The 22,182-nt window shown below is 40.5% G+C and overlaps 1 protein-coding gene across 8 annotated transcripts in view; it reads right to left on the bottom strand.

Annotated features, from left to right (window-relative positions):
• Positions 1-22,182, bottom strand: part of amot (angiomotin) — a 50,541-nt gene that overhangs the window by 15,498 nt on the left and 12,861 nt on the right. For 2 of the 8 annotated variants that reach the window (XM_049466722.1, XM_007244457.4), the window contains exons 4-9: positions 7,822-7,962; positions 6,344-6,417; positions 6,089-6,149; positions 4,146-5,151; positions 2,184-2,724; positions 712-856 (exon numbers count right to left, since the gene is read on the bottom strand). In XM_049466722.1, coding sequence (XP_049322679.1) covers positions 712-856; positions 2,184-2,724; positions 4,146-5,151; positions 6,089-6,149; positions 6,344-6,417; positions 7,822-7,962 — 1,968 coding nt within the window. Of the gene's footprint in view, positions 1-711; positions 857-2,183; positions 2,725-4,145; positions 5,152-6,088; positions 6,203-6,343; positions 6,420-7,821; positions 7,963-12,407; positions 15,303-22,182 lie in introns of those variants that run through there. The other 6 variants (XM_007244458.4, XM_007244460.4, XM_007244461.4 and 3 more) reach the window with 6 other exon arrangements.

Below are 22,182 nucleotides of genomic sequence, written 5' to 3'. Positions count from 1 at the left end.
AAAAGCCATTATATGTAGGATTTAAATGCTGAGAATGTTTAAATGTATAATAAGCTGATGTACAGTAAGTATGGGTGTTGTCTTGTCCCTTATCCGGTGTGTTTCCATTTTTGTGGAATGTTGACTAATCGTCGCAGCTCTAACACACTTATAGTCAACGTATAGTTGAGCGCAGAGAGAATGAACCAACAGGAATTCTAAGCTAGTGGTCATGACAGACTCCCACAAGTGATTCATAATGGCAGCGGGTCATCTTTACAGATGAGAGCAAAAAACTAATTTCTGTTGTCATAGGTCACACATACAAAAGACCTGAAGTCATGTAATTTTGTACTATGTCAGATAACTGTTGTTCTTCATTACAGGCAGTTTGACAGCCCAGTGTTACATAAACTAGGTCCTCAACCTCAACCCAACCTCTTCTAAACACACACTCCAGTGTGCTATTCCAACAGGACAATGCTCATCCACACACAGCTGCCATCTAACGAGCTTGCCTTAAGGACACCAGTGCTATTCCATGGCCAGCCACATCACCAGACCAAACCCCAATTGCAAATGTGTGAAATGCTATTGGAAGCACCATCAACACTACACCCCACTGCAAAATTCTGGCCTCTTCAATATTTACAAGGCTATTTATTGAGGCTTCCTTGTAATATTAAAAGACAAAAACAGACCAAAAAGTGTAAAATCACTCAAGTTGCTCACCTCTCAGGTCCCTGTTGAAGTCGTGCAGCCTGCGCACCTCTAGTTCCAACTTGTTCCTCATGGTCTTCTCCAGGGCCTCTCTCTTAGAGGACGATTTTGCCAGGTTCTCGTACGCTTCAGACACCAGCTGAATCTCAGACTCCAACTAAATAGAAGAGGATGTTAGTAACAGGTGAAGGATACAGCTTAACTGCTCTTCAAACAAAAAAACGTTTATCATTTGAAGGGCTGCAACTAGTAGCTGACAAATCTATTATTAAGTCTATTATTTCCTTTTTTAATTTGAACAAATATTTTAGTCACATCCTCCATTATTGTTCCAATTAGGGGTAAAACAATACCTCGTGTAATCAGAGTGCCTGGATTACACCTCAAAAAAACAGTCAAGGAATTTTTTCTGCCTCAAGAAATCCTTCATTTAATTGTAAAGCTCAAAACACAATATTTTACACTGACTACTTTTAATGAGGCATCACGTGCTTACACACTTACCGTACTAACATAATGTAAGCCCTGTGGAGGGCTAGGTTTCTGTTAATTATGACTACCGTCGAATGTAAGTTAAGATAAAGATGAAGAAAAATAAAAAATATAATAAAGTTAGACAGTACTGTGTAGTCAGGGTCTGAAATTACCATCATCCAAGTGCCAAAGGCAGGATTTTTTTTTGTTTAGACAGGTAACCATCACACTGGCAGCTAAATGTTTGTACAAAATAGTACATAAAACTGACAGCCTACAGTGTTTTGGGACGCTTCGGTCTTAAGGCCTGAACATGTCCATGTCCTTGTTGTTGTTTGTTTGGTCTCGTCACAGCTATTTTTCTTTGTCTTTGTTGACACAGATACAGGGTGGTTTGTTCCAAAAAAGAAACCATTTGATCATTCATTACCAAGTGAAATGTTTTATTTACTTTTGTGTATTTATAAATGCTCTTTACCTAAGCCAAAATATGTTTTTCTGATTACTTGATTAATCAAAGGATTTTTATTTTTAGCAGAATAGTCAATTATTAAAATATTTTTATAGCTGTAGCCCTAGTTCTAAAGCATTTTTTACTGCACTTTGTTCAATTTTACCGATTGTGTTTTGGATTCCAGGAGATCCTAGGCTATGCAAATGTTTAGTATTTTTCTTCACCTATGTTCGTCATTTGCTTGTCTGCTCCTCTACCTGCTCTTTCTCAATGCCACAGCAGCAAGCTGCTCATAGTAATTCAATGTCTGCGTTGTTTATTGGTCCAAAGGCAACATATGTTTAAATGTGGAATGAGCAGATTTTCAATGAATAAAGTTAAAATCTGTTGTGTTCAGGCACTTTTTAAAGACACAAAATGAGCTGACAACATTCTGAGTCTACAAATATTTATAGTCAACGTTGTTGATTATGTTGTCTAATCATTGCAGCTCTAATCGATCACCAATTCTTACAAATAAAATTGTATCTGCTCTCTTACTTACAATAGATTCTACATTTCTTACCTTCTGCAGTTTGGATACTTTCTCTCCGCACACCTCCATCTCCTGCTTGAGGTGCCGGTTCTCCTCTGTAAGCATGTCCACCATCTGCTGGGCTCGAGCCAGTAAGGCATAGGGGTCACCCTGGACTGGATGTGGGTGAGGGAAGTGCTGCCCAGGGCCCTGCTGTTGCTGATGCTGCTGCTGCTGCTGCTGGGGCCCTTGTGGGTGAAATTGGTGCTGGTGTATGTGGAGACCCCTGGGAGCAGAGCCATAAGGGTCTTGGGGGAAGCCATGGCCACGATGGTGGGGCGGTGGGTGACCCAGGCCGTACGGATCTCCCTGGTGGGAACCTGGTCCTTGTGGGCTCCGTGGCCCCATAGAGAAAGGTGGCTCACCTTGGTGAACCATGGGCGGCAGAGGATGGGAGGAAGCCAAGAGGCTGCTGAGGGTGGAGGACTGGGCACGCGAAAGTGAGCCCACTGAGGTGACAGAGGAGGTGGGGCTGTGGTGATGGATGGGCCTCTGAGAGTGGACCGAGCCTTCCTTGCTGGAGCTGAGAACAGTAGAGAGCATTTAAATACCAAAAGGTAAAATCGAACTTTTATATACTTCAATTAAATAGCCTATGCTCTAAGTATTTTTGAATCATCTTTATAAAAAAAAAAAACAGCAAATATAAAATGTTAAATTTCCAATGGGAAAATATGTATTGAATATGTTTCAATTTAAAATTTATTTAAAATATAAAAAATTATATATTTCAAACAACCTCACAGACCAGATGTTTCACGCTTGCGGGCCACGTCTGGCCCGCGGGCCGCCTATTGCCGAACTATGCTACAGGCTAGTTAACAGACTATAAGACTCTAGCTACATTAGTCCCTTAGCTTCAGGACAGAATCATAAGGAAATTTTGGACACTAAACATTTCAGACTGATTGTCTATTTCTGATAACTACCGGTACTTTGAAACTATTTGTTCCCACATACAGAGCATCACCACTCCTGCCACAAATACTGTACGACACGACAGGTGTCTCGTTAAAAAATCATTTTCATGTCAACATTCCAGTTTCTATGGAACATAATAGGAAAACAGTCATGCTGTAACTTGTAGGGGCTGATTACTAAAATTCGGACTGCATTTTTCTGCTGTGTGACACACTGGCTCTGCGGTTAATGAATTGAAGGAAAACAAGCAAAACTGGCTCTTCCTAAACCGCCTGACAACATGTTCTAGCATTTCAGGGAAAGGCCATTCAAAGGGGAATTCAACCTTTTCCCACTTGTCAGACCTACCTAACACCTGCTGATCTGTAACTCAGATGGAAAGTGGGAACATTAATTAATATTTACACACACGTCTGGTCCTTAAATTACTCACTACATTTCTTACAGTCTTTTGCTTCTGACTCATGTGTGAAATGTATATGTTGGCGTACGTAAGGTCTGACGTACAAGATTAGCACACAGTGGTCTGAAACATGACCAAACACTTCAACAATTGAGGAAATAGAATGATTTTTAAAGAAATTCCTATATAAACTTTTTCAGTGAGGGACGCTTACACCACACCACAGCTAAGAAAATGCACTTTATCACTGTAGAAATTCAGAGGGTGTAGTTCCCTTTGCAATGTCAAAAAAAACACCTTTACATCAAGGACTAACAAACCATATTGTGTAATTTAGGTCCTGTTTGAATGGGATTAGTTTTAAATGAGGGGGAGGGGAGGTAATGTAATTATTAGCAGAGTGTCTCAGTGAGTTATTGAATGGGCCATGTCTAAAAAAATGTTAATGGTCATCTTTTAACCTCTGTAAAACAAGTTTATTCCTTGTGAATCAGTGATACATTTCTTGTGTATTGTAGGTCCAATACATTACTCTAACTCCCTGTGTAAAACTAATCCCATTGTACTTCTTTCAAAGCTACTACAGAATTCTGATGAGAAATGGCACTACTTGCACTCACCGGAAGGATCCGTACTCAGGTGGTGGCTGGTATCGGACATGAGGCACCTCTCCTCTGCCCTGCTGGCCTGCAGGACGATGGTCTGGGAAGTAGTGCCCCATCTCCTGGTGCGGTGGCTGGTGATGGTGCTGCTGTGGCTGTTTGGGTGGTGACGGCATGCCTTTAAATGGATAGTCCGGTGGCGGGCCCCTGTGACCTGCAGGCTTATAGTAGTCTCCTGGGGGCCCGGGTGGGGGCAGCTGAGGTGACAGAGGAGCGCTGGTGACGGGCGCGTGGGCTTTAACGCCGCTTGTGGCCAACGAGAGCTGCATGAGCCTCTCACTAAGCGAGCGCACATGTCCCTGCTTTAGGTCCTTAAGCCCATCATCCTGGTGCACCTTGCCTGTACTGATGCGCTGTACTGCGGGTCGGCCCTCCGGGGGCCGCACCTTGGGGTTGGAAACGCCAGTCACATAGAAGGCAGCACCAAGCTGTGGCTGCTGAGGCTGTGGAGGCTGGTGGCCACGAAAATACTGTGACTGCACCTTGGCCTCCTCGTAGGATGGTAGATCCTCAGGGTTTGGCCCCTGTCCGGTGATGCAGCCTCCCCCAGACGTGCCGCCGCTTCCTCCTCCGGCTCGGGGGTTGAGCTGCTTCTCCATACCACTGTCCACTTGCAGCTCCTGGCCCTGCGGCTCCTGCCGTGCAATGTGGGGGACCATTGAGTGCTCGTCCCCTGGGCCTCCTGGACCTGGGTATCCGCTCAATGGACCCTGTTGCTGTTGTTGATGCTGCTGCTGTTGATGTTGATGTTGCTGCTGCTGTTGTTGCTGCTGCTGTTGCAAGGCGAGGTAGTTCCGGCTTTCGCCATAGCGCATCTGCTCCTGCAGGAGGCGCTGTAGGACGGTGTGACCACCGCCGCTACTGGCCGAGGTCTCTTCGGAAACAGAGGCTGCTGCCCTCATCTCCGACTCGCGTGCGCCACCGACCTCATGGAAGGAGGAGCTTCGCCCCCGGTCCGTGCTCCCTGCAAACGGTGTTGAGACCAAAAATATTCAACCCATGTTGAAACAAGGAGTAATAAAAAGCAACAGTGACAATATGGCAGAAAATGACAGTTAATGTTGTTTGGCCAACAATGATTGGAAATGGATATGAGATGAATGAAATCAAAACGTTTTCCCTAATTCTGTGCTTTAAACATTTTGCCCCAACAATAATTTCAGTCTAAACTGCCCCAAGCATTGACCAAATGGGTGAGATCATGAATTTGGACAGTATGCAATTAGAGGCTAAGAGAAGACACTGTTCTTTATGGCCAAAATCAATTCTTGCAGTTTCTGTTTCTCAATGGCCTCTGTGTAATCTAATTTGACTGCTTGGATCCTGATTATAGACATGATTACACCCAGAGTCAAGGCACTCCCAGATCCACCCAGCAGGCCCTTTAACCACCAGAATAACTTAAAGCAACTCTTTATTCAATAAAATCATGCAGTGCAGATAGCTAGCTGATCATCAAAATTATTTCCATAACCAAAGCTCTAAACTGGTTTGACCTTTAATTAGTGAGCTCATAACATCCAAGACATACATTTACACATTGCGATTCATAGTTATAGTGAAGTGTTAAAGCATACAAAGCCATTAGAGGGAAACCATTCTATCGGTCTACATGTTGCTAAAGCAACCAATTACGTAATGCGACTCCCATTCCTAAAACCTAAATGATGGCTAACAGAAAACCAACCCAAACTGTTTCATTTACATTTAAGGCATTTAGCGGATGCTCTTATCCAGAGTGACTTCCAGGAGCTCCTAGTTTTTCAATACATGTAAGTGTACTTCTGTTTTACGTTATGTTCTCGTGCAAGATAGAATGGTTTCGTTTATTGGCCTTTCATGCAGTTTGCAGTCTAGCGGTTAATGAACCATCTACAAAGTAGTGAAGGGGAACTTATTACATCTATTGCTTTCTGATATTCTCCGCATTCTCAAGGAGGATGAGGCTTTTTTCCGAAACATCTGTGGTAAATAAATAAATGTACAGCAAGTCAGGAATGGGGGCCATCGGTGTACTGTTGTTTTCCAAGAAGACAGGGAGACAGAGGGAGGGAGACAAGAGAAAAAATGCATTTCACAACGGCATGCTTTGCCTCCGCCGCCCGCCCACCCTCCCTCCCTCCAAAAAAACGTAACAAAAAAAGGCCAAAACATACTGTAAATTCCACTTCCTGTTGCTCTTCCCACAACTCTTCACTCCCCCACACTGCCTCCCCTTCCTCAGAACCAACTACAGAGATGGCAACAGACAACAGATGATGACAATGAAAAGGTTAAAAGAACTCAGGGTTAAAACAGATGGAGACATTGTTGGCAATCTGCAATGGATACACGGTCAAATTAAAGAGTGAGAATGTGATGAGCAACAAAAACAGCAACAAACAAATACCAACTGTTTCAATATCACAGTAACTGCACTGTAATACAAAATAAAAGGTTAGCAGATGTGTTAGTGACATTTGCGTAACAAAGCATAACTGGGTTCGCTTTGTTGCGTGTATTACAATGTGGTTACTGGTAGAAATTTCAGTCTTTTGTTGCATTCTTATGACTTTGTGTCACTGAACAGATGGCTGAAACTGTGGCCTATCCAGATCACTATATAGAGCACTAATATAAAAAACAGAATTTAATAAGGAATGATTTTGTACATTATGCATTTGAGCTCACTGATGACCATCAGCAGAGTCTTCAAACCAAAGAATGTAATGGAATATGGGTCCTCTGTTTGTACACTATACGTTACAGTGCACTGTGAGACCGCTACAGTGTGCTGACAATTTGGTATTAAATTTATATAGTAAAATATATATATATATAGTACACAGGTCACAATTTAGGACACAGCTAATTATTGCAACATAACTATTACTATGTACATACATATATAATTATTACTACTTATAATAATTACATATGAGTACATGCTTCTGTAACTCTGTACAATATAAAGTTACCAAATTATGTTTTAACATAAAAGGGCAAATAAAACTCCAGCCCCAATAAAAGGCCAACTGTGGCAGCATAATTCAGGAATCGAACCAACGATCCTCCGGTCATAATATTTATCTATTTTTAAAATAATTTAAATTTGACAGTCGTTTTCTGATATTTGACAGAAGTTTTATGATGAACGGGCTAATACGATTCTCCAATTTAAGTTTTAAACTTTTTACACTGCTTTCCATTCAATGTTTTTATTGTCTAGATGATATTTTGAAAATAGGACGTTTAGTGACTGATATATGATAATTGATAATTCACATTTCAAGTAGTTTTTAAAAGATGGGTATCTATATCCAGCCAATACACTACTAAGTATCTACTATATGGATCTACTTCACACCTTGTTAAAGATGAATGTGAACATCCGGAGCATAAAACATTATCATTATTTCTCTCTAATTATGTGGTAAATTAATTCTTAATGTTTCCTGAACATGCGGTGAACAAAATTAATTTAAATTTTCTGAAGATGTCATATTAGTAAACTTAACATATGATCTTACAATGAACATTTGCACAGTTTATCATTTACCATTTCAATAACACAACAGCTGTCCTATCCCACTACTTGTCCAGTCCTCCCAGTCTGAAGTGTGTCCTATCCAGCCTCCCTAAGCAGGTCACTTACCTGTGTAGCTGCTGTAGTTGGAGTCGTGGTTCACTGGCAGCTGCTCATGGTGCTGGCACTGGCCTGGCTCGCTCTCCAGAAGCTCTTCGAGGCGCTCCAAAATGCAGAGGCGGTCCGCGAGCTCTCGAACGCCCAGCAACTCTACAACAGGAAGGCACTCTCACCAGCTAGAACAATGGGGGTGGGAACCACAGACAACCAGAGGGGCTTTTTCGAGAATATTGGAACGGGTGGGGGGTCAGGAATGCGGACTACAGGGGACTAGGAGTATGTACATTTCCTGGCCGTGACAGGGCCACAAAAAGTAGATGCCCTTGTTTTTCCCAGCTTCACGGTCATGCAAGACCCCTGCAGCTGTGTGGTCAGGCCGCAGCGGGACATCACCCTGAACATCTGAACTGAGGCCAGTCAGAGGAGTTACGAGTCATCGCGGGTTAAGACTGGAGCGTGACTAAGCAAGACTGGTTCCAGATCAGTCGGTATGAGCAGAAGCACAGAGACAAAAAGCAAGCCGGTGGGAGAAAGAGCTAAATTCAAACACCGGATGTTAGGATGTGCATAGTTTTAACAGGGGATTACTCAAGGGGATTTGAACTGCTGAGGGCAAAAATAATACAATCACTATGGGAACAGTGCTTAACTTAAGCTGGCGTGTAAAATTGTACAGACGTTTTAGAAGGAATCAGTAGAACAAAAGTCTTTTTGAATTGCTTGGGACATGCATAGTTTGCACATTGGAGAAACATATTGTTGCAGTTTAACTTCTGCTGTTAAATAAGGGTGTGCCATATTGTATCATACATGATAATGTCAACAAAAAAAAAATCACATTGTGATCTGGAAATTTATTTATATATATATTTTTATATCTGCAGGTTATATGCATGGATTTAGTATTCTGGTAGATTATTTTGTTACCTTACATTATGTTTAATGTTACATTATTTATTTGGCTACATTATTAATATCTTATACAAACATATATAATTCTGGTATGTTAATGTTGTTTACAAAATAGCCAGAAGTTTACAGGGTTTTGTTTGCTTCAATCGAAATACAATACTACAAAACATTATATTAAATATTGTGATCTTAGATTAGAGAAACATTAGATTAGAGGAAAACACTGTCATTGTTGTGCAAGAACCATAAGAAAATATGGCTGATCTTTACATTGAGTCAGAGGTGTGTTTTTCATTTTGCAGTAAAGCTGCCAATTCAGAGATACAAAGTTGTTTTCCTGTGACAACGATGATATGCTTGTCGTGATTAAAGGTGTTTATCCTTTAGGAAACATCAATTCCAAAGACAAATACACTATATATATATATATAATATACTCTAAACAAATGAACTTATTTTCCTTTAATGGCTGTGGACCACATGTGGAGAACAATCAGAGCTGTCTGATTACTTCCACCATTAGTAAGTTCCTACAGTAAATCTCTGATGACACGGTGGACATACACAACTCTGCGTCGCCATTTAACATCAACAGAAATAGACCCTTTAGCCCTCGAGGCCAAACCGCACAATCAGCTGGAGAGGGTCAAGACATCCCTCCCTTGTTTACTTAAGCAAAACAACAGCTCTTTTAACTGCACAAATATATAAAACACACACACAGTAAGGTCATATACATATATATATACTGCCATGCCACAATCATGGGACAGGAACTAGTATTATAACCCATGTTTTTTGCCCGGTGTCATGAAAGCTAAACAATGCTGCGCTTACCAACAGATGTGCAGATGTGATTTTAGCCAGTTTTGCTTTCAGTTTACAATGACAAATTTAGAAAAACTCTGGTCATAATAATTACCAGCCACTGCACTGTCCACTGTGAGTGGTAATGCCCTCTACTATGACATATTCTTAGTACACAACACTGTGGATCGAAGTCAAGTCACCTTGCCATAAGCACATTGGCTGGTGATCAAACTTACTCACAAGATAACATCTCACAACTTATACAGGTGCATTCCCAAACAAAAGTTTTTTTTGTCCAGTGGCAAGAAAATAAGCATCTTTTATACAGTGAAATAGGGTCTTTAGCCCTATCCGGACGCAATCAGTTTCTCAGTAGACGTTATATTTTACACTTCTACTCAGTGATGAGAGTTCATCGTCTTCAGTAGCTCCTCCATTTCCACTCGCTGTTGTGTTTACGGACACATTTCAGTATCACTCAAAAGCCACCCCAGGCACATATTGAGCTAAAAGCTACATTATGGTTTTCTGAGCTTCAAAACTGAAGATCTCAACTACATACACACGTTATACACATCATACCAAACAGCATAACTAGCCTATCTAACCAGCACCAACCATCAATCTGTTATCAATAATCAGTGATTAATTCAGCTTTGAAAAACAAACATTTAGCACTGGGGCAAACAAGCCTACTGAAATCAACTATGTCGTGGCCAAACCACCCTGAAAACTGTTGAGGCTGGCCATGGTGTCTGTTAGCATCACAGGTTAATCCTGGCTCAGTACGGGTATTAGCTAGCTTTGCAGCTAGCCTGAAATAAGCCAGCAGTTACATGCTAGTGTTCTGCTGGCTTATACTTTCTTTTGACTGGTACTGTACACTAAGAGATACATAAGGAAGTACGCAGTAAACAAAAACTGATTTATCCTCCACAAATTTCCTGACCTAAACACAACTGAGATGGTTGATTTGGGATGAGCTGGAGCACAGTGTAAAGGAAAAGCAGCCAACTATTGTTCAGCACCTCCTCAGAAAACTATTCCAGGTAACTCTACCTTAAGTAGGCACTGAGAAAATACCAAGAGTGTGAAAATCTACAATCAAAGCTAAATGTGTTTTGTTTAAAAAAAAATTCTGTTCCTGTATAGCTTTTATGTTTTTAATATTAAATGTACAATGTTAAAAAGAGAAAAATCACCAAAAAGAAAGCACTTTAAATGAGAAGGTGTGTCTAAACCTTTGACTGTTACTGTGTAAAAATGTCTAGTGTAAAGAGTGCAGTTACTCTTTACGACATATTATATTGGCTAAGATCTTCTGAAAATAACATCTGGCATGTTTGACTGTTTCCTATAAATACTTTAGGCAAATAAAGGTAAATCGAGCTTTCAATAAAAAAACTGCAAAACAATTGTTGCTCTGGACACCGTAGAAAGGTCTAATGTCACGTCATTGTAAGGCACAAACACAGACACACGTGTGGCACACAAGAATGACTCAAGCAACAAATCACCCCCTCAAACTGCCGAAAAAAAAAAAATGACACCCAGATGGCTCATCTCCCCACACCCCCGACGGCTGACGCTTGAACTCAAAGTTCCTTGACTGTTTCAGATAAACCGTTTCAGATAAACTGTTTATTCCGCAGCCAGAGCAGCCCACAGTGAATTCTTGGAATCCAGCATTCCACGGAGTCCACAGATAGGTCTCCATACGCACGCTCCTGAAGGCTCTGACCCCATAGCCTCGTCGCGGTTATGTCAGTGACACACTGCGCTGACAGTTTAAGTACAGGCCGAGGCATGGAGAGTGTCAGGCCCGGCACTGAGGACGACAAAAATGGGAGAATGTTTACCTGTCTGCCTCTGGACTGTTTAGACAGAAACCCCACCGACCTGCTGCCCACGAGTGGAGAAATTTACTTTGCCTTCTTTTTTGTTTTTGCGCAGGTTTAAAACATGTTTGCACAAGCCGTAACAGAACTGGATCAAAAGACTGCAAAGCGACATTGTACAGGATAAACTGAACCACTGGCTTCACTTAAATCATTTCATACAAGCCAAATCGTTTTTTTTTTTTTTTTTAAGCTTTGTAAGTGCAACATTGTGGCATGTTAATGTAGGAAATAATGGCTGATATTTATTTTCTGCAAGGCTCACATTATGTTTAAAAAACTAAAATTGTACACTAGGGTGTATGATATAAAGATATATGCAATGGGGCTGTGGGATATCCTGATATCGATGTGAAATGCGATGAATTAAGATCACAAATTAGTGCACAGAGTAGTTTGTAGTTTGGTGCGAATTTCACTTTGGAACGTACCCAGCTCTACCTCACTCTGCCTCCAACCCAGTGATTTCACGTAAGTTGCTGTACACAGGTAATGCAATTCATCAATTACTCATACCGCAATATCAATAAGAATCCAATTTATCTTGCAGGCCTGGGCAATATTGTAAAAATACTATAGCATAATATTAAACATTTGAACAATACAGAAAAATATATTTTAAGTTCTTTAAGCACTGATGCTGTCTTCAATATGCCTAAAAATATATATTACAATGTCACAATAAAATATTAAAATACTGTACATATCACTCAGCTGTAACTACTGTACACTTCCAAACAAAAGTAACATACCACAAAAAAATTCCAGGTATTTAAAAAATAATAACAAAGAAAGTTTTGTAGCAAATTAATGGTTCTTCACACTCACACTACTCTGAAAAACAACATGTTCTTTATATAACCAAAGCTGGTTCTTTTATGGCCTCATCCAAATAAGCCTTCAAAAGTAGTAAATAGGCATTTTTAGAAAAACAAAAACCAACCCTAAAAAAAATAAAGCAGAAATTACACTCACAAACTGTCAATATTCCTCTGATCCACGATGCTGCAGATACGTCAAAATTCCACTTTTGGGTAAGCGTGCTACCTCCGACTGAATCCACTCTTTCTGTCCCACTGATGGCACTGCCGTTTGCTGCACTTCGCTACCTTCCACATTCCTCCAGGTGTGGCTGTAAGGACAGGTGAACCTGGAGCTGAGCCAGGATCTTCTCCACACCCTCATACCAACCTGCTGCTGTAACCACTGCTGCCAATAGGCTCCCTAATCACTCTTCGTTATGTACCGGGTGGGAAATACACATCCTGAAATATGACCAATTCAGAGCTTGGGCATTTCATCAACAAAAGGAGAACTATCGAAAGTGAATAACTAAGGTGTGCTCGAAGTAATTAGCCAGGCTTAGCCTAAAAGGGCACAGTACGTGAGGAATGTTCTTCTGTTTACACAAAGTCTGTGAATCCAGTTTGTTGACACACAACGAATAAAAGGAGCTCAAACAAAATCCGATTAGATTACTGCGGAAAACAGGATCTAGGCCAAACAGAAGTTTAAGAATGTTAGATATTCACTTTGTGGAAAGGAAAACTGTTCTTCTCACAAACTGTTCGCCTGTTTAGATTGAATTAGTGATTGTACAGCACGCTGATTATCATGACCAAACTAGAACTGCTTATCTATGTTAATGCAGACTGAATGTTTTCTTAATCCTTATTTGTTCAGTAATTACATTTCAAATGATATATGGGATTACATTTGAACATTTAATTTTCAAATTGTGCACATTTAGTTTCAACTAGCCCCTCTTTCTCCTTCCTTCTCCCTCATCTCACTCTTCCTCTAGCTACTTTACTTTCTTTATTCTTTATCCATTAGTGTTCTTTTTTGGATTTGAAACCTCTGAAAATAAGGAGGTATTTAAATGGTATTTAGACTTATTTCACTCTAATGGAATTATTTATTTTACTCTAATCTTAGTCTGGACTATTAATATGATGACATGCTGGATAAAAAGGGCCAACTGCATCAGGAAGGATCCCACCCACACAGCACATGCACTTTTTGTCCCGCTTACCTCAGGCAGGAGGCTGCGGAGCATCAAGTGCAAAACGATCAGAATGAGAAACAGCTTCATTCCGGAAGCTGAAAGACTCTTAAACTCCACCTAAAAAACACCCTGCACCGTCACTTTACAAGGACAAACTACTGTTTACAAACACGGTCATCTTAAACCGCACTGAGACACTTTATATTGTACTGCACTTAGTTCACACCATCATGCTGCTATAGAAAAACTTGCACTTGGACTTCATGTTGCTGCTACCTGCCTACTCTCCCTATTTATTTTTTTGTGTTTTTATCTTTATCTATTTTGTTCTATTCTATTTTTTATTGTGTTATTTTATTTTGTTATCTTATTTTATCTATATTATCTATTTTAATAACAGCTCTTGGGTGTAAACTGGATCGTGAGATCAATTTCGTTCCACTTCATGTACCACATGTGATGCGAATGACAATAAAATCTCCTTGAATCCTGAATTGACATATATTGCAAAACTACAAAAATGTAATAAAAAAAAAAAAGTAACATTTATTGTAGAAAACATGCTGAAAACACTTGACAATGCTCTATTAGCATTCCCCTGCCTTGTGGTCTTCAATCACCTTTGTTTTCAGAGCTTCAGACAGTTGCTTAGAGGAGCCCATGGTTGCTAAGTGTTACTAAATGGTCTGAAGATTCAGAGAAAATGCACGCAAAAAGACTGTTATCTGCCAATCATAAGGATTAAGGGATTGAAAAGTGGTAGCAAAACGACTGGATCAGCTTATTTCTACACAACAGTAATTATTCAAATAGTTCTTTAAATTATAATAAAAATGCCTAATTACAAACATAAATTATTGTAATTTTATGACACGCACTTCAGATAAAGTTTCACTGCTTGTTTTAACAAGCTATAAATAATACAATTACAAGCTTTTTTGTTGCTGGCAATAACAGTAACCTGTGGAGCAGAGGTCAATTCAGTCCATTAGCATTATGATGATATTCCTGGCGCCAGCACTAAACGCATTGCTTAAAACGGACAAAAAGGATGGTAAAGTCAAATTCCTCCTGGACAGAATTGCCACCTGCTCTGCAAGGTAAAATAATCCAACGACAGGTGACAGAGATGTAGTTCTCAGATACGGAGTCCAAGCACCTGGACTGCTTTTCAAACACCTGGCAGCCACTCCAGCTTCATTTTCTCACTAACCGCCTCAGCCCTCTTACATCAAATAGCCAGTCGCTCAGGGGAGCCAAGAACAACACGAGCGCTGGGCACAGGTGTAGGCCAGCGTTGGCCTCTGCTCAACCTATCAGAAAGAGAAAGAATGAAAGAGAGAGAGAGGAAAGGAGAGCAAGAACGTAGAAGAAGAAGGGCCACACAGGCCGAGAGAGTGATACAGAGCCAGCAGCTTCAGGAGGAGTGCCAAAAAAGCCTGGGCCACACTGTGCCAGACAAGTTCAAAAGGCAAAAAGAACAGAGGGCAAGCTACTTCCTCTGGAAAACCCATGACTTTAAAAGCAATAAATCAGCCATGACAAGACTTTTAAACAGTTTTAGGCTCCAAAGAGGCCTTCTGTTTGGGTTAAATTGTGACTACAGTGTGCTGATAAATGAGAACAAACAAGAACTGTTCATACAGTGCAGCACAGTTTCATTTGAATTCTGATAAATGGTAATGATGATAATTACTCAAAAATGACTGTACGCTGCTAATTCTCACTCTTTAAAAAATCTTTATCCAATTTAGCCCCCCCAGACACTAGTAGGGGGAAAACAAGAATATGCTTCCTTTGATACATGAAAATTCAGCCATGGCTTGTTTTAAACTGTGGCCAATAAAGAATCATTAGGGAGCCAAAATGCAGCTCTGATACATCAGCCAGACACCTAAGACAGCCAGCATCACAACTGGATTGATGAGCCACCTACCCACCAAGAAAAAGCAGAACCAATTATGCTGTTTTTTTCAGGAAGACCAAATGTTTGTGTTTCATAATTCGATCATATAGATACTTAAATATAGTTTCACATTTGACCAAACATAAATGAGACGAAGCAAGAGCTCCTATTTGTTTTTTGAAAATAACGCTGGTGTGTAGCCACACAAAGACCCATACACTATTACTTCTTCATTTTTAGTTTGTTTTTCTCCTATAGTGGCCGAATGAGTTAATGAGTTAACTTGGGAGTATTTTCCCCCCTTGTTGGTTTGTTTTTACATAAAGAAAAAATCAAGCGTCACAAGATGCGTCTCAACACACCACATAAACTAGTTGGCCAGACCCACCTGGAGCAGGACTAAAAAATGTAAATACAGGAAGAAGGTTTTAGCCTGTATGTAGAAATAGCAGAGATGGCATTTGATCATAGCTGTAGTAATTATCTGGGTAATATATGTCATTAAACTGCAACAAAACAGCCATTTAGCTCAAAATGAGCAATCCAATCCATTTGTTTGGGACCAGACAGAGACCATCCAATCTCGCAGGTGTGGCTGTTTTGAGTCACACCCGAGTGTGATTACTATATTCACACCTGTCGAAACAAACTACACCAAGGGTGAAAACAAACCAGTCTGTTTTATCCGGATCAAATATTGCTGGTATGAATTGTTTTTTAAAGCTAATGCAAACCCAGGTTTGGTCACAACAAGATGACTATCCCATTCAAACTGTCCAGTTACTTCAAATTTCTAGTGGCTACACCGAGAAAGTACACTCCAAATACTCAAACTATAACCTGGATTCAGCGACAGTTTGGTACGTTCTGAATGGAGCTCAAAGTTGAGTAAATATTTACCCTTCATGCACAAGTTTCCCAGGACCCCCACGCAGACAGTGTTTATTCTAGTAATACGTCAGGAATGCAGCCCAGCGCAGACTCAGTGCAGTTCTGGAGCTGGCACCAAGTCAATCGGTCCCTGAGTAACATCACCTGACATTACAGTTCCTTCCTGACATAATCACTCAGAGAGACTGCGGTTTATCCATGATCCTGAGACACAGACTAGAGCTCTGTTGTGCCTCAGATCAACTGAATGAAGTTTAAGCATATTAAGCAGAAACCAACACTACTGGCTCTCTCAAATGCTATGAATGCTGTTATCATGATGACTGAGATTCTGAGGTATTACTAAGCTTTGCACATGTTCGTTTGGTCACTAAATCCACTTCTAAAAATATTCAATAATACATTACAGTCATGAGGTCTTGCAGTGCATCGACTCGTCACTTTGGTCAATTGTGTAACTTTAGATATACACCAACATGTCTGAATGACTGAGAAGCTTAAGTCATATTAGCTGACCCAGTTGCTAGGTGGTTGCTATGGTGTTGCTTGATGGGTTCTGCTGGATCTCAGATGGCTACTATTAAGTTGCAAAGTGCTTGGTAGATCACTGCCATGGTTTTTCCAAGGGGTTGCGGTTGTGTTGCTATGTTGTTGCTATGGTTTTCCTGGTGCTAACTATAATGTGGTTGCTATGGATTTGCTAGGTGGTTATAAAGTGGTTTCTATGGTATCCCAAGTGGTTGCAATTGAATTGCTAGATGTTTGCTAGAGTGATGCTATCTTACCCCAGTTGGTTGCTGTGGTACGTTAGGTGGTTGCTGTTGAGTTACAAAGTGGTCCTCGTATGTGTGCTACAGTGGGGCAAGGTGGTGCATAAGGTATTTAAGTCAGTGGCCATAATGTTGCCTATAATGTGGTTTCTAAGGTGTTGATAGGTGGTTGTTAAGCAATTACTATGGTATCCTAGGTGGTTGAAAGTTGATGGTTGGATATTGATGAAACAATTACACAAGCATGTTTTTATACCATAACATTTGCACTCTATCTATTATTATGGGAACAAATTAAGCAATGAAGCACACATTTAGAGTGCTAATACTGCGAAAACGTCATAGATAATAAAATAAAAATAAATATGAAAGAAATAATAAAAAATCAGAAAACAGTACAGTTAAAAATAAATAAAAATTTATTTTTAGTTAATAAGAAAGTTTAACAATACCTTGCTAGCAAAGGAGTATTACAAATCTACTGACGCTTGGTTTACAAAAACAAAACAGCAGTGTTAACTCCCAAGAAACAAAACAACCCAGTAAGCTGTGCGAATCCCTTCTTATCCACTCAAATCACAACTGTTTCCATCAAATATACACCATTTTGTCCACACAAACCTATATTCACTTTAACTGTCTCTACAAATATTTGCTGTATTCCTGCCAAAAGACCAGGATTTGAGAAAATCCCATATTCAACTGAGGCGTAGCCATCTCCTAAAGTCAACAACGGATGCCTATTGTCCTAAAATTTTCCACTCATTCTGCACATGTAACTCAATGAGGGAGGTTTCAAGAACACATTCCTCCAGTTCTGTTTATCTCTCTTCTCACCAGGATTTTCCACGCTATTGTCCTATTTCTCCTTTTCCCGTACAGTAGGTGAAACAATGCACTTCGCCTCTGGCACCAACGGTAGAAATGCTTAACGTTAAAGAGCAGTAGGGGCACATTCCAGAAGGCCTCATGTCCTGACGCAGCAGCTTGAAACCAGAACTCTGGGAGAGAGGGATTGAAGATGTGTGTGACCTCATGGAGCCTCTGCTGAGGCGGAGAGAAACTTTTTGATAGCAGAACCGCCACCCCCACCTTTCACAGGCACTGTTTACATAACAGTGGAGCATCAGTGAGGCCTTCCAAAGGATTAATGAACTCCAGAGAGCTCTCTAACACACTCCGAATACTTTTATGCTTTTTGTAGGTCATAAAAACACTGACTGAATATTGTTATGGGAGGAGACCCAGAGAAGAGTTTCGATAGATGCAACCCTAAGGAGGGAGAGAAGTATTACTCGGAAGTCATGAGAAAGTCATAAAGAAAAGCGAACTGAAATCAAAAAATAAAATGGAAGAGTTTTTTGTAGCAATAAAAAAGGGGAATCATGACTATTCCTTGCCTAAAATAAAAAGTGAGGAGCTACTCACATCTGGTACAATATTAGGACTAACTGGCGAACATCAACAGCTGCATGGAATGGTCAATGAAATTTCAACCATAGAGAGGTCAGGGCCAAAATATATCCTGTTTATTTGAGTTAAAAAAAATAAAATAAAAAAAATAGTTAAGGAAGGAATGCTAGGTGAGGTTGCGGTGCTAATGGCTTCATAGCCATAGCAGGAGCAATGCTGAGTTAGGCTAACACATCAATGATAATACCACATTAGCTGTGCGTAAACAAGGCCAGTGGCCCAGCAAGGTAGAGAAGCTAATGGGGGTTTAAATATGCATATACAGCAGAAAGCTTTCAAAAATGTGTCTGTGCCTTACAGTACTAGTGTGTAGTAACCAACTGTAAATAAGCAAGATTTTAAAAAGCTGAAAATGTGACTGAGGACAGACCAAAAAAAATTAGATGGAAAAAAGAGGAAGAAAAAAAAGAAGGGAAAGAAAATGCACTCTGATTAAAAGTTTAAAATAATAGTGTGAGAGCTGCGGAAGGAAAGAGATGGGGATAGATAGTGTGGAGAGAAGGGGAAACTGAGAAACACATGGCAGGAACAAAGCAGGAAATGCAGCATTCCAATCTGGAAAGGTCTGGCACTGAGAGCGTGGAGAAAGTGTAAAGCGCAGAATCCCTCGGTGTCCATTACGCCCTGCTCAGCTTGGGGAGATTCTCACACTGCCAGACTGGAAAAGAAGTAGGCCAAGAAACTTTGACACATCTGCTCTCTTTCTCTCGCTCTTTATTTCCATGTTCATTGCTCTACGTCTTCTCCACCGTAATCCACCTTCCAGCGTTGGCCGTGATTGATTTCAGGGGATTGTGTTCCAGTAAACATGCGAGGGACTTGATGGAAAGTCTCTGCTGAGAAAGAGCAGAGGACAGGACTTGGGGCAGGAACATTTCAGCTAGTGCTGTATTTACTGTTGTGGCTTTGGGCTACTATAATGCTGAATCTGCATATTTGCTGAATATGATCTGCATGGCATCCTTGGGTTGAAGTTACTGTCTTAAAAAATGCAACCAGTAAAAAATATTTTGCAAATGTTTTCAGTAAAATGACTTGACAACAGTCGCTTATAAGTTCTTAGAAACGGTCAGAGTATATAGTCTATTAGATGTCGTTGTCGAGAAGAACCACAGAATAATAAACTCTGTAAAGCTGCGCACCATTATGGTGAAGAGAAAAATCCAGTATGAGTAACCAAATAACTCCCTCCATTTCTTTTCTCCCTTCATTCCCTAACTCCAACAAGCTCGCTATAATGTGGTTTTCTCCCCCCGCAAGTTCCTGATACAGGCCCAAGTATTCGGAAACACAGACTTTTCCCCCCTCGCTGCCTCTTAGCCCCCTTCTCCCCACCCCCCTCCTCCTCCTCCTCCCACCCACTCTCTCCATCCAAAGCCTTAATGGAAAGCATGTGGTGGAGAGATGAGATTGCTGCTTCATCTCTATCACTGAAGCTGTGCACAAGTTTATTTCTCTTCGTCTTTCGTTTTGTCCTTTTCTTTCTCTCTCTCAATTCGTACCCTCTTCCCTCTGAAAGCAGAATTTATGACTAAAATTATAATTAACACTGAGTATGACACAGATGTGCAATACTGCCTCATTAGCATGCCTTTAAACACAGTGGTGTGTACAGTAAGGTTTACAGTAAGGTCAGGTTGATGCACTTTGCTTTACTACAACACACCCTCACTCCAAGAACTATAGCAAAACCACAAACAAGGAAAGCATCAACTGATACACTTGGCTTTTGGCTGGGTCACTCTGACAGAGAGGAAGGTATGTTAGTCTTTACGACCGCAAACACGCTCAGAAATCTTTTCACACAGTTTATGTTTTAGGTTGTGCTGGATTATATCTATAAAACTGAATACTACGATATTTCTCCAAATATTACACTGTATGAGGCAAAACTTCATTGCATTAATAAAGTAAAACATCTAGACAGCGTTTACACCTGGTCACTTGGATATGAATGAGGCCATGCCATACAAAAATGCAAATGTAAAAAACAAACCGAATCCAATGATGATTTGACTTATATTACAACTGTGTAAACACATCCATCTTTCCAATACCTTGTTTTCAGCTGTCCACCTGCCCATTGTAACTAGCATATGCATTTTATCCTAATTATATTTAAGACACATGCATTTACACTTAGTAGTCAAATGTGTCTGCCTCCAATTAGTCCGATAGCAAAATACATAAATCCACTTACAATCAGACACAACACCTGGAACGGCCCATCAAATCAAAGACGCAAGCCCCTCAGTGTAAAGCCAATCAGTGTAAAGTATAGACCAATGCAACACTCAAATTAATGATGACAAGACATACCAACGTTCATGGGCTCGATAAACCGCAGTGTCACACCAAAACTAATCGTACTAAATTTATACAATATAAAAAACAAGACTTTGTCCGGCCTTTCACGTGTGAAAACATCTTAATTCACATGAACAATCATTCATTACTTGTTTTGCAATCCTAACTAGTTTTTTTATGTTATGAACACCAAGGCATACAAATAAATCTACAGTCCATATTTAGAGTTGTTAAGAAGTTTATGTTTCAGCCAAATGCATACAACATACAAAAAACTTTGACAAGCTTGTACGTTTTTGAATTTGGTTCGCTTTATTTTCACGAAGGGAAAATCTAAGAAAGTGAAGGAAAATGCATCATGCAAACGATTATTGGTCAGACCTGTCTGGGCGCAAGCAAGAAAGTAAATACAGGAAAAAATTCTGTGTTTAGGACAAGTGCATTAAGAGTTGTAGTAGCGTATTTTACAGACTCCTTGGTTTAACAGTGTAAACACACAGGCTACAGTCCGATATACACAACTGTGAGCTAGCGCTGTGGTAAGCGGCTAATGCTAATACTGCTTCAGCCTCTGTGCTGGAGATACTTTACTAAGACTCCTTTACAAAGCTGTATTTCAGCGGAGTGGCATTACTGCTCCTTAATACCTGACTGGTAGAATTCATACATAAAGCACACCGGATTGTAAGGCGCACTCTCGATGTTTGTGCAAACTTAAACTTGTACACCTAATAGCTGATCAGATAGAGCTCAGATCACATTCTTACCAAAAAAACTTGACATACTTGCTGTCTGTCCATGTGCTCAAGTAGACAACTGGCATAACTTTTTACAAATTTGCCTGTGTGCTACACGTGTTACTGGATGCTTTCACTAGAGGGCAGCTCAGGCATCTGATGACTGCTGGACAAAACACACCAACAGATCCAGCCCACTCTGGGGGCACCAGCCCTAGTGGTTTAGTGTGTACTAACTACACTTTTAGTGTAGACACATTAATTTCTAAAAGATGTGCACAACCAATGGTCCAAACCATAGACTGTATATAGCTGGACAGAGCATCGTCTCTCAAAAGTGAAGCCACCACAGGTCGGGCGCCCCCTGCTGTTCGGCTGCAGAAAGCTGTGTAACCCCACCCACCCCCATAGGTTTCAATGGCAAAACAGACAACTTTTAATCACGTTTTTTTTTAATATGCTGTAATTCTACCTCCATTATTTAAATGCAGCAGCTAGTGTAACCTCTGCTTATATTGTCAAATTTTTATATTCTCACAGAGTTCGTTTTTTAAAACGTTATTCAGCTCTATTCAAAACAGGTGTGGTTATTGTAAAAGGGCTGGTTATGGGCGGGACCAATAACAGACCGTCAGCTCCGCTCCGCTCCGCTCTACAG

The sequence above is a fragment of the Astyanax mexicanus genome, chromosome 17, assembly GCF_023375975.1.
Source record: "Astyanax mexicanus isolate ESR-SI-001 chromosome 17, AstMex3_surface, whole genome shotgun sequence".
Taxonomy (NCBI): Eukaryota; Metazoa; Chordata; class Actinopteri; order Characiformes; family Acestrorhamphidae; genus Astyanax; species Astyanax mexicanus.
This window is presented reverse-complemented; position numbering and strand designations above follow the sequence as displayed.